At 24.6% G+C, this 13,619-nt stretch overlaps 1 protein-coding gene across 2 annotated transcripts in view; it reads right to left on the bottom strand.

The window, feature by feature from the left end:
- Positions 1-13,619, bottom strand: part of Ca-Ma2d (Ca[2+] channel Muscle-specific alpha2/delta subunit) — a 49,717-nt gene that overhangs the window by 2,422 nt on the left and 33,676 nt on the right. For both annotated transcript variants that reach the window (XM_075293663.1, XM_075293664.1), the window contains 4 exons: positions 9,358-9,863; positions 9,030-9,272; positions 4,403-4,496; positions 3,902-4,326 (listed from right to left, as the gene is read on the bottom strand). In XM_075293663.1, coding sequence (XP_075149778.1) covers positions 3,902-4,326; positions 4,403-4,496; positions 9,030-9,272; positions 9,358-9,863 — 1,268 coding nt within the window. The remainder of the gene's footprint in view (positions 1-3,901; positions 4,327-4,402; positions 4,497-9,029; positions 9,273-9,357; positions 9,864-13,619) is intronic.

Here is a 13,619-nt window from a genome sequence, read left to right as displayed (position 1 = left end):
TTTGACAAAATTTTTTATAGAAATTAAAATTTTGACAACATTTTCTATAGAAATAACATTTTGACAAAATTTTCTACAGAAGTAAAATTATGACAAAATTTCCTTAGAAATAAAAATTTTGACAGCATTTTTTATAGAAATAAACTTTTGACAAAATTTTCTATAGACATAACATTTTGACAAAATTTTCTACAGGAGTAAAATTATGACAAAATTTCCTTAGAAATAAAAATTTGACATAATTTTCTATAGAAATGCAATTTTAACTAAATTTTCTATAGAAATAAAATTTTGACAAAATTTTCTATAGAAATAAAATTGTGCAAAAAAAATTAGAAGATTTTCTATAGAAATAAAATTTTGACAAAGAAATAACATTTTCTATAGAAATAAAATTTTGACAAAATTTTCTATACAAAAAAATATTGACAAAATTTTCTATAGAAATAAAATTGTAACAAAATTTTCTATAAAATAGTAACTAAATTTTCTATAGAAATAAAATTTTGACAAAAGTTTCCATAGAAGTAAAATTTTGAGAAAATTTTCTATAGAAATAAAATTTTGAGACAATTTGCTATAGAAATAAAAATTTGGCAAAATTTTCTATAGAAATAAATTTTTGACAAAAGTTTCTATAGAAGTAACATTTTGAGAACATTTTTTATAGAAATAAAATTGTGAGAAAATTTGCTATAGAAATAAAAATTTGGCAAAAGTTTCTATAGAATTAAAATTTTGACAAAATTTTCTATACAAAATAAAAATTTTGACAAAATTTTCTATAAAAATAAAATTTTGACAAAAGTTTCGATAGAAATAAAATATTGAGAAAATTTTCTGTAGATATAAAATTTTAAAAAAAATTTTCTATAGAAATTAAATTTTGAGAATATTATAGAAATAAAATTTTGACAAAATTTTCTATAGGAATAAAAATTGTGACAAAATTTTCTATAGAAATAAAAATTTTGACAAAATTTTCTATAGAAATAAAATTTTGACAAAATTTTCTATAGAAATAAAATTGTGCAAAAATATTAGTAGATTTTCTATAGAAATAAAATTTTGACAAAGAAATAACATTTTCTATAGAAAGAAAATTTTTACAAAATTTTCTAGAGAAATAAAATGTTGACAAGATTTTCTATACAAATAAAATTTTGGCAAAAATTTCTATAGAAATAAAATTTTGACAAAATCTTCTATACACCAAAAAAAAATTTTTGTGATAATTTTCTATAAAAAAATTTTTTGACAAAATAAAATTAAGAAATAAAATTGTAACAAAATTTTCTATAAAAAAAAATTAACACAATTTTCTATAGAAATAAAATTTTGACAAAAGTTTCTATAGAAATAAAATTTTGAGAAAATTTTCTATAGACATAAAATTTTGAGAAAATTTTCTATAGAAATTAAAATTTACCAAAATTTTCTATAGAAATAAAATTTTGTAAAAAAAATTAAAAGATTTTCTATAGAAATAAAATTTTTACAAAGAAATAAAATTTCCTATAGAAATAAAATTTTGACAAAATGTTCTATAGAAATAAAATTTTGACACAATTTTCTATAGATATAAAATTTTGACAAAATTTTCTATAGAAATAAAATTGTAACAAAACTTTCTATAAAAAAAAAATTAACAATATTTTCTATAGAAAAAAAAATTTTGACAAAAGTTTCTATAGAAACAAAATTTTGAGAAAATTTTATATAAAAATAAAATTTTGCAAAAAAAAATAGAAGATTTTCTATAGAAATAAAATGTTAACATAGAAATAAAATTTTCTATAGAAATAAAATTTTATATGTAAATAAATTTTTGAGAAAATCTCTATATATATAAAATTCAATCTATGTTTGTTTATTTGTTTGTTTGTTTGTATGTTCCGAGTTGGCTCCGAAACGGCTGAACCGATTTACTTGAAACTTTCAGAGATCGTAGGGGGCGTCCATGTGGTGAAAATAGGGTACCTCATTTTTTGACACCTGGTCGCGGAGGGGGACCTCCCCTTTGTCGGACTTTTAGAAAATTGGACCAAAGTTGACCAATTTGCTTGAAATTTTCATTGAAGGTTGAGGTTGGCATCTACACAAAGATCCGCTACTTTATATTTCGATATTTTGTGGCGGAGGGGGACCTCCCCTTTGTTCGGCTTTTTTTAAGTACAGTGAAAAAACTAAAATTCTCTAAATTATCTGAGATTTACAGAGACCATTCGGTGAGGTTATGGAAATAAAATGGGTACCTGACGATTTCATATGTGGACGGGGAGGGGGACCTCCCCCTTGCCCTACTTTTTGAAACTTGGAACAAAATTATGCGATTTGCTTAAAATTTTCATTGAATGTTGGGGTTGGCATCTAGACAAAAATCCGCTACATTATTTTTCGATATTTGGTCGGGGAGGGGGACCACCCCTTTGCCCGACTTTTTTTTTAAGGTACAGTGAAAACAAAACTAAACTCCCCCGACTGAAATATTACGGAAAAAATGGGTGAGATTATGAAATTTATATCAGGTTCCTGATTTTCTAACAAAAATAAAAGGGCATAGGGAGACATCCGCTTCTCTTAAGTACATACAGAGAAACAATTAAACTTTACCGAGTTACTTGAAATTTACAGAGGACTGGGGATAGGTTACGATATTAATAGTTGATACCTGATTTTGCGACATTTGGACGGAAGAGAGGCCGCCCCCTTTAGGCTTATAATTTGCTTGACATTTTCTGAGATACGCTACATCACTTTTCAATATTTGGTCGGGGAGGAGGTCCTCCTCTAAAACTGCAAAAAAAATTTTTAAGTTTTCTTGAAATTTACAAAGGAAATGGGGGAAGGTTATGAACGAAGAGGCAACCTTCCTTGCCCCACACTTGAAGGAAAGTTTCAAGAATTTTCAGGGAAGGTTAGGGGTGCTATTCACTACGGTGTTTGTCGATATTGTATCGGGGAAAGTGACGTCCCTTTAAAAAAATAGAACAAAATTTAAACATCTCCGATCTATTTGAAATTTACAGGGAACGTGGGAGGAGGTGATTAAATTTGTACATGATTTTAAAATTAGTATATGATTTTTCAATATCTGATTGGGGAAGGGGAAAATTGAAATAAACTTTGTCGATTTACTTCGATAGAATTTATAGGGACCATTGAGTAGTTGTGAAATTAATATAGGGTACGTGATAGTCCGATATCAGGTCGGAGTGGAGCAAAGGTGGGTAGAGGGTTCCCTTTTGTTCGTTTTTTTTTTCTTAAATTGAAAGTAGAGGGTTGTCCATAAATGGAAACTCGGTACATAATTTTATGTATTTTGCACAGGCTTCTACCAGACTTCTTTTTAGTAAAGAACTTAAATGTACATGAAATTGGCAGCCACCGTAAAGGGTGCATAATTTTCCAACGTTTTAGCAAAGGTTAAAGTGGTAAAATTTTTTACTACTTTTGCTTTTTCCGAGTTATTGGATGGGAAACAGTAATTCTTTGTATGTTACTATAATATAGTGCTTAACTTTCAGATATGTTGAGGAGAAGGATACCTTTCCTTGACAAGCCACTTTTCGATTTTTTTTAGCACGAAGGATATGGTTCTCTAAGTTAACGCAAAATGTTCCTACAAATACGCTTCGCAAGGCGCAGCGAAGCGGCCCGGGTTACGCTAGTTATCTATAGATTATGCGAACTATCATGAGGGCATGGAAGCAAATCGAATAAAATTGTGGGTTATGTGGAATCTAATACGTCTTGTATTGTTAGTCCGATGTTTATCTCTTTTTTAAAAGAGTTTCTGCAGAACAATATCGATCTGCTTTCGGGTTATATATATTTTCCTTCCATGCCCCATCTCCGATGTATAACAAAATTTATAGAAATTAAAATATGATATACTCACTCGTTCATCTTCCGTAAAGCATTCCTCAATGCGTCGCCGTTTATAGAAACTCATATTGAGTTTATAGCACGGGAATTCATTATCATATTCCACGGGTTTAGGTTCCACAGATAAATTGATTGTACCCTTAGATGGTTTCAAGACATCGATGACAATTAATAACAAATTGGAATTGGGTATTTTCTTCACATGAAACGGTCGACTATTGGGTAAATGTGTAAAATCTCTTTCTTTCTGTACTTCGACAGGGTCCAAAGTATAGAGTGTGGCTATTTTATCACAAGGAACATATACCGGTTCTGGTGGTGGTTCATGGAAAATATGCTCTTTTTCATCGCCATCGGCATCGCCTTTAGGTTTATCCGGCAAATAGGGTTCATTGATGTTACTATAATCCTCTTCGCTGTTCTCATCATAATCAAGATCTATTAGGCAGATGGAAAAAATTGAAAGTGGTTAAGAATTGAGGGAAATGTTGTAGTCGGGATATAATAAACTTACATGGTGCTCCTTGAACCCACCATTGTATCCTACTATAATGCCAGAATATTTTTGTCACCAACCACTTCCAGGCCATATTAAAGAATTGTACAGGCTATAGGTATATTAAAAAAATGGAAATATTAGATGGGTAAATAAAAGATATCCTCGGGCTTAAAACAAAGGTCTTGGGTCTACACATACAAACACCGAAAATCCTATCCAAATCCTTAAAAAATCTAATTTTTTTATGAAAAATTTTAAATTTTTATATGAATTATTTATTTTGCACATATCTCCTAAACTATGCGTACTAGAGAGAATAGGAGGTTAATTGCCAAAATTTTATTTGTATAGAAACTTTTCTCAAAATTTTATTTCTATAGAAAATTTGATCAACATTTTATTTCTATAGAAAATTTTGTCAAAATTTTATTTCTATAGAAAATTTTGTCAAAATTTTATTTCTATAGAAAATTTTGCCAAAATTTTATTTCTATAGAAAATTTTGCCAAAATTTTATTTCTGTATTTGACAAAATTTTCTATAGAACTAAAATTTTGACAAAATTTTCTATAGAAATAAAATTTTGACAAAATTTTCTATAGAAATAAAATTTTGACAAAATTTTCTATAGAAATAAAATGTTGATAAAATTTTATATACAAATAAAACTTTGACAAAATTTTCTATAGAAATAACATTTTGAGAAAATTTTCTATAGAAATAAAATTTTGGGAAAATTTTTCTATTGAAATAAAATTTCCCTAATGGGGAAGCGCTGATCTAAAACTTAAAAAATCGAAATTTTTTGCCCCTTACCTCTAAAACTCTTAGAGCGAAAATGAGCTTTACTTGTGATCATCCCTAGAACAATCCAACACTCCATCGAAATATGTTGCTCATACCTCCTAAACTATGCGTCCTAGATCGAAAAGGAGCTTAATTCGTGATCACTTCCATAAAATCAAAATTTCCATCTAAGACTGTACTAGAGCTTAAAGGGGTTTAATTCGTCATCATCCCTGTAAAATCGAAAATTTTTATATGAAAATTTTATTTTGTTAATATCGCCTAATTCGTGATTACCCCCTTCAAATCGAAAATTCCATCTATAACCTTAAAAAAATTTAAATTTTTATATGAAAAACTTATTCTGCCATATCTCCTAAACTAATTCGAAACATCGACATAATTTTTAATTTTTTTATGGGAAAAATTTTTTGATCGTATCTTCTAAACTATGCGTCCCAGACACGGTTGCCACAGTTGGTAGAATTCTACCAAAAATGGTAGATTTTTTACTGTTTGGTAGATTGATAGAATTCTTGATGTTTTGGTAGATTTTGCCAGACATTTCCCTCCAGCTAAGAGCTACTCCTATTTTCTATAGAAATAAAATTTTGAAAAAATTTTCTATCGAAATAAAATTTTGAGAAAATTTTCTATCGAAATAAAATTTTGACAAAATTTTCTATAGAAATAAACTTTTGAGAAAATTTTCTATAGAAATAAAATTTTGAGAAAATTTTCTGCAGAAATACAATTTTCTATTGTATTTCTATTGTCTTGTAGCTCCAGCTAAGAGCTACTCCTATTTTCTATAGAAATAAAATTTTAGGACATTTTCTATCGAAATAAAATTTTGACAAAATTTTCTGCAGAAATACAATTTTCTATAAAAACAAAATTTTCTATAGAAATAAAATTTTCTGTAGAAACAAAATTTTCTATAGAAATAAAGTTTTGATAAAATTTTCTGCAGAAATACAATTTTCTATAAAAACAAAATTTTCTATAGAAATAAAATTTTCTGTAGAAACAAAATTTTCTATAGAAATAAAGTTTTGATAAAATTTTCTATAGAAATAAAGTTTTGATAAAATTTTCTATAGAAATAAAATTTTGAGAAAATTTTCTATAGAAATAAAATTTTGAGAAAATTTTCTATAGAAATAAAATTTTGAGAAAATTTTCTATAGAAATAAAATTTTGAGAAAATTTTCTATAGAAATAAAATTTTGAGAAAATTTTCTATAGAAATAAAATTTTGACAAAATTTTCTATAGAAATAAAATTTTGACAAAATTTTCTATAGAAATACATTTTTGAGAAAATTTGCTATAGAAATAAAATTTTGACAAAATTTTCTTAGGAAACAAATTTTGACAAAATTTTCTATAGGAAAAGAATTTTGAGGAAATTTACTATAGAAATAAAATTTTGACAAAATTTTCTGTAGAAACAAAATTTTAATAAAATTTTCTGTAGAAACAAAATTTTAATAAAATTTTCGATAGAAATAAAATTTTGAGGAAATTTTCTATAGAAATAAAAATTTGACAAAATTTTCTATAGGAAAAAAATTTTGAGAAAATTTTCAATAGAAATAAATTTCTGATAAAATTTTCTATAGAAATAAAATTTTGAAAAAATTTTCTATAGAAATAAAATATTGAGAAAATTTTCTATAGAAATAAATTTTTGAGAAAATTTTCTATAGAAATAAATTTTTGAGAAAATTTTCTATAGAAATAAAATTTTGACAAAATTTTTTTAGAAATAAAATTTTGATAATTTTTTCTATAGAAATTTTGAGAAAATTTCTATAGAAATAAAATTTTGAGAAAATTTACTATAGAAATAAAATTTTGAGAAAATTTTCTATAGAAATAAATTTTTGAGAAAATTTTCTATAGAAATAAAATTTTGACAAAATTTTTTTTAGAAACAAAAATTTTGAGAATTTTTTCTATAGAAATTTTGAGAAAATTTCTATAGAAATAAAATTTTGAGAAAATTTTCTATAGAATTAAATTTTTGACAAAATTTTCTATGGAAATAAAATTTTGACAAAATTTTCTATAGGAAAAAAAATGTTGAGGAAATTTTCTATAGAAATAAAATTTTGACAAAATTTTCTATAGAAATAAAATTTTGACAATATTTTCTATAGAAATAAAATTTTGACAAAATTTTCTATAGGAAAAAAATTTTGGGAAAATTTTCTATAGAAATAAAATTTTGACAAAACTTTCTGTAGAAACAAAATTTTAATAAAATTTTCTGTAGAAATAAAAATTTGAGCAAATTTTCAATAGAAATAAAATTTTGAGAAAATTTTATGCAGAAATACAATTTTCTATACAAAAAAAAAATGTTGACAAAATTTTCTGTAGAAACAAAATTTTAATAACATTTTCTGTAGAAATAAAATTTGGAGAAAATTTTCGACAGAAATAAAATTTTGACAAAATTTTTTCTACTAAAAAAAAAAAAATTTTTTACTGTTTGGTACTAAAAAATTTTTTTACTGTTTGGTACTAAAAAATTTTTTACTGTTTGGTAGATTGATAGAATTCTTGATGTTTTGGTAGATTTTGCCAAACATTCCCCACCAACTAAGAGCTACTTCAATTTTCTATAGAAATTAAATTTTGACAAAATTTTCTATCGAAATAACATTTTGACAAAATTTTCTATCGAAATAACATTTTGAGAAAAATTTTCTATCGAAATAACATTTTGACAAAATTTTCTATAGAAATAAAAGTTGGAAAAAATTTTCTATAGAAATAAAATTTATAGAAAATTTTCTATAGAAATAAAATTTTGACAAAATTTTCTATTGAAATAAAATTTGGAGAAAATTTTCTATAGCAATAAAATTTTCGATAGAAATAATATTTTGACAAAATTTTCTATAGAAATAACATTTTGACAAAATTTTCTATAGAAATAAAATTTTGACAAAATTTTCTATAGAAATAAAATTTTGACAAATTTTTCGATTGAAATAACATTTTGACAAAAATTTTCTATAGAAACCTCAGAACACCCAAAATTCCATCCAAATCCTAAAAAAAAACAAATTTATTATATGAAACACTTAATTTGCTCATTTATCCTAAACTATGTGACCTAGAATAAAACTGAGCCTAATTCGTGATCACCCCCATAAAGTAGAAAATTCCACCTAAAACGGGGAAAAAATTAAAATTTTTATATTAAAAATCTATTTTGGTCATATCTCCTAAACTATCCGTCTTAGAGCGAAAAGGAGCTTAATTCGTGATTACCCCCATAAAATCGAAAATTCCGTCTAAAATCTGATAAAAATCTAAATTTTTATATGAAATACTTATTTCGCGTATATCCCAAAAACTAGGCGCCCAGAACGAAATTTAGCTTATTTCGTGATCCTCTCCAGAAAATTCAAAATGTTGTTTAAAATCTGAAAAAATCTAGAACGAAAAGGAACTTTATTCGTGTCATCCTTATAAAATCGAAATTTCCATCTTATTTTGCTCATATCATCTAAACTGTGCGTTCTAGAGTGAAAAGGAGCTTCATTTGTGATCACCACCAGAAAATCCAAAAAAAATCGCAATTTTTATATAAAATATTTATTTTGCTCACATCGCCTAAACTATGCGTCCTAGGGCGAAATGGAGCTTCATTCGTGATCGAAAATTCCATCCAAATCCTAAACCATCGAAATTTTTATATGAGAAACCTCTTTTGCTCAATATCTCAAAAAAAAGAGCTTAATTTGTGATCACCAACATAAAATCGAAAATTCCTACAAATCTTCCGGTAAGTTTCGTTCAGCCCACATCCTCCCAGTCCAATATTCAGTTTGACTTACATGTAACATAATATTAGCATCACTATGCTTATCTGTGCCATTGGGACATAACGATTGATAATCATAGACAATAATCTCCTTAAAGTAATGGGCATCTACCATGGCCTTCATTATTTCGGCATGGTATTCACCGAAAAATATACCCGTATGATTGGGATTATGGGCCAAAATAATATAGGCGTTGTTATCAATTACATAGCATTCCTTTTCATCACTATTACAAGTTTTGATGCAGCCATTACACTAAAATTGGAAGAAGGTAGAAAATTAGCAATTATCCAAATCGAAATTCCTTGAAATATTGCAAATTCATTTTTTTTTCACTTACATTATCATTACTCGTAATATTGTAAAATCGTTCATACATTAGAGCATAGGAAAATTGAAAACCCACAACACAGGCTGGAGCCTCTTTACCACCATCCCTTGGAAATATAGCATGTGAGGCTGTAACTTGAGGACTTTTATGTTCATTGGGATCAGCTGAATGTTTTACCGAATACACAAAAGTTTCTGTCAACTCCGAATGATGTTGCAGTATGGCACTTCGATACCAAGTCTCATCAATGGCCTTCGTATGATAATCACCAAATTCACGTTCATTATAGCCCTCATCTTCGGCATAGATAAATTGCCAACGGGTCAAACCACTCATGGTGGCTACAAAACGTTGACTTGCTCCAAAACGTTCGATCAAAGCTTTCTCCTCATCGTTTTTAAATTTCCACACCCCATAACTGGAATAGGTAACTTTGGCATCAAAAATAAGTAATTGGACCAATTCTTTATTGCAATAATAGGCATCTTCATCCAAATTGGTACGACTGCAATTTGCTATATGACAAAAAAAAAAATAGAGAGAAATAGAAAATGGTTTTAAAATCATTCCTCAAAAAAATATAAATTAAAAAAGAAATATTTAAATTAAAGAAAAGCTTCTTCTTAACCTGAGTAGATCTTACTCTCTTCATAGCAGCTCCAAAAAGAATACATATCAAAATAGTTTTTAATTAAATAGCTCATGAAAAAAATCTCACAATGTTTAATAAACTCGAATTTAATTTAATATAAATGGGCCTTTCTAGATTTATTTGATGTTAGTTGTTAGTCTATCCTAGACTAAATTCTAAAATTTTTTATTATACCTAGAGATTAGTTCTGGAATGTATGTTTTTGTAGTTCCCTTCGGATTAACAAAACGCCTTTGGAGTGTATGAAGGAAACTGCAAAGACTACATTCCTCAATGAAATATTGTGTACCTATTTGAATTTTAATAATCTCTGGTATACGTCAGCTCTACTTTGATATGTCTATGAATTTTTGGACCTCATAGGTAGGGGTGGGTGGCGCTATGAAAATGGGCCCCATGAAACTTAGCTACAAAATCTAAATAAAGTAGGACCTTAAAAAATTATATGGAAACAAAAAAAATATATTTTTATAGGAAATCTCACAATTTTATTTGAATAGAAATGTTTTGTCACAATTTACAAATTTATAGAAAATTTTGTCTAAGTTTTATTTCTATATAGAATTTTGTCAAAATTTTATTTCTATAGAAAATTTTCTCAAGATTTTATTTCTATAGAAAATTTTGTCAAAATTTTATTTCTATAGAAAATTTTGTTAAAATTTTATTTCTATAGAAAATTTTCTCAAAATTTTATTTCGATAGAAAATTTTGTCAAAATTTTGTTTCTATAGAAGATTTTGTCAAAATTTTATTTCAAATTTATAAAAAATTTTCAAATCTATAGCAATTTGTGCCAAAATTTTATTTCTTTAGAAAGTTTTGTCAAAATGTTATTTCTATAGAAAATTTTTTTAAAATTTTATTTCTATAGAAAATTTTGTCAAAATTTTATTTCTATACACAATTTTATTTCTATAGAAAATTTTGTCAAAATTTTATTTCTATAAAAAATTTTATTTCTATAGAAAATTTTGTCAAAATTTTATTTCTATAGAAAATTTTGTCAAATTTTTATTTCTATAGTAAATTTTGTCAAAATTTTATTTCTATAGAAAATTTTGTCAAAATTTTATTTCATAGAATATTTTGTCAAAATTTTCAAATCTATAAAGAAATTTATTTCTATAGAAAATTTCGGCAAAATTTTATTTCTTTCATTCGTTTTGTTTTGTTATTGTTGGTTTTTGTTCTTTAATCATTGTTGTTGTTTTTTTGATAGCTTAGTAGCTTAACCAACAGAGGAAAGGAATATTTGTCAAATTTTTTTGGGCAAAGATGGTTGCAAGATGGTTGGATGGACGCAAGTTTCGGAATTACCACATTCCTCATCAGCATCCTCTACTTGCAGCAAAACTATCAACCAATTATCAGAATAAATTCAGGCAGTTTATTAAACCCAACAAAAAACCACACTTGAACCCTCCGAAAAAAGGCTTTACATTGATAGCCGGCTTATGCCGAAATAAATTGAAAACAAACAGAAAATGTCAAAATTTTTAAATCTATAGAAAATTTTGTCAAAATTGTATTTCTGTAGAAAATTTTCTCAAGATTTTATTTCTATAGAAAATTTTGTCAAAATTTTATGTCTGTCAAAATTTTCAAATCTATAGAAAATTTTGTCAAAATTTTATTTCTATAGAAAAATTAAATTCAAAACAAACAGAAAATGTCAAAATTTTCAAATCTATAGAAAATTTTGTCAAAATTGTATTTCTGTAGAAAATGTTCTCAAGATTTTATTTATATAGAAAATTTTGTCAAAATTTTATTTCTATAGAAAATTTTGTCAAAATTTTATTTCTATAGAAAATTTTGTCAAAATTTTATTTCTATAGAATATTTTGTCAAAATTTTTTTTCTATAGAAAATTTGGTCAAAATTTTATTTCTATAGAAAATTTTGTCAAAATTTTCAAATCTCTAGAAAATGTTGTAAACATTTTATTTCTATAGAAAAGTTTGTCAAAATTTTATTCCCATCGAAAATTTTGCCGTATTTTATTTTTATAGAAAATTTTTTCAACATTTTATTTTTATAGAAAATTCTGTAAACTTTTTATTTCTACAGAAAATTTTGTCACATTTTTATTTCTATATCAAATTTTATTTCTATAGAAAATTTTGTCAAAATTTTCAAATCTATAAAGAATTTTGTCAAAATTTTATTTCATATAGATGTTTGTCACAATTTTATTTCTATAAAAAATTTTTCTCAAAAATTTTATTTCTATAGAAAATTTTGTCAAAATTTTCAAATCTATGGAAAAGTTGGTCAAAATTTTCAAATCTATAGAAATTTTTTTCAAAATTTTATATCTATAGGAAATTTTGTCAAAATTTTCAAATCTATAGAAAATTTTGTCAAAATTTTATTTCTATAGAAAATTTTGTCAAAATTTTATTTCTATAAAAATTTTTTTCAAAACTTTCAAATTTATAGAAAAGTGTCAAAATTTTCTAATCTATAGAAATAAAATTTTGTCAAAATTTTATTTCTATAGAAAATTTTGTCAAAATTTTATTTCTATAAAAAATTTGTTCAAAACTGTCAAATCTATAGAAAAGTTTGTCAAAATTTTCTAATCTATAGAAAATTTTGTAAAAATTTTATTTCTATAGAAAATTTTCTCAAGATATTATTTCTATAGAAAATTTTGTCAAAATTTTCAAATCTATAGAAAATTTTGCCAGAAAATTTCAAATCTGTAGAAAATTTTGTCAAAATTTTATTTCTATAGAAAATTTTGTCAAAATTTTATTTTTATAGAAAATTTTGTCAAATTTTTTTCTATATAAAATTTTTTCAAATTTTTTTCTATAGAAAATTTTGTCAAAATTTTATTTCTATATAAAATTTTGTCATAATTTTATTTCTATTGAAAAGTTTGTAAAAATTTTATTTTTTTACAAAATGTTGTTAAAATTTTATTTCTATAGAAAATTTTGTCAAAATTTTTAAATCTATAGAAAATTTTGTCAACATTTTCAAATCTATAGGAAATTTTATTTCTATAGAAAATTTTGTCAAAATTTTCAAATTTATAGAAAAGTTTGTCAAAATTTTCTAATCTATAGAAAATTTTGCCAGAAATTTTCAAATCTTTAGAAGATGTTGTCAAAATTTTCAAATCTATAAAAAAATATTGTCAAAATTTATTTCTATAGAAAATGTTCTCAAAATTTTTATTTCTATAGAAAATTTTGTCAAAATTTTATTTCTATAGAAAATTTCAAAATTTTCAAATCTATAGAAAATTTTGCCAGAAATTGTATTTCTGTAGAAAATTTTCTCAAGATTTTATTTCTATAGAAAATTTTGTTAAAAATTTTATTTCTATAGAAAATTGTGTAAAAATTTTCAAATCTCTAAAAAATTTCTCAAAATTTTATTTCTATAGAAAATTTTGTCAAAATTTTATTTCTATAGAAAATTTTCTCAAAATTTTCAAATCTATAAAAAAATGTTGTCCAAATTTTATTTCTATAGAAAATTTTCTCAAAATTTTTATTTCTATAGAAAATTTTTTCAAAATTTTATTTTATAGACAATTTTGTCAAAATTTTCAAATCTATAGAAAATTTTGTCAACATTTTCAAATCTATAGGAAATTTTA

Source organism: Haematobia irritans, chromosome 2 (genome assembly GCF_050003625.1).
Source record: "Haematobia irritans isolate KBUSLIRL chromosome 2, ASM5000362v1, whole genome shotgun sequence".
In the NCBI taxonomy this organism is placed as follows: Eukaryota; Metazoa; Arthropoda; class Insecta; order Diptera; family Muscidae; genus Haematobia; species Haematobia irritans.
Note: the sequence above shows the minus strand (reverse complement) of the source record. Positions and strands in the feature narration are given on the sequence as shown.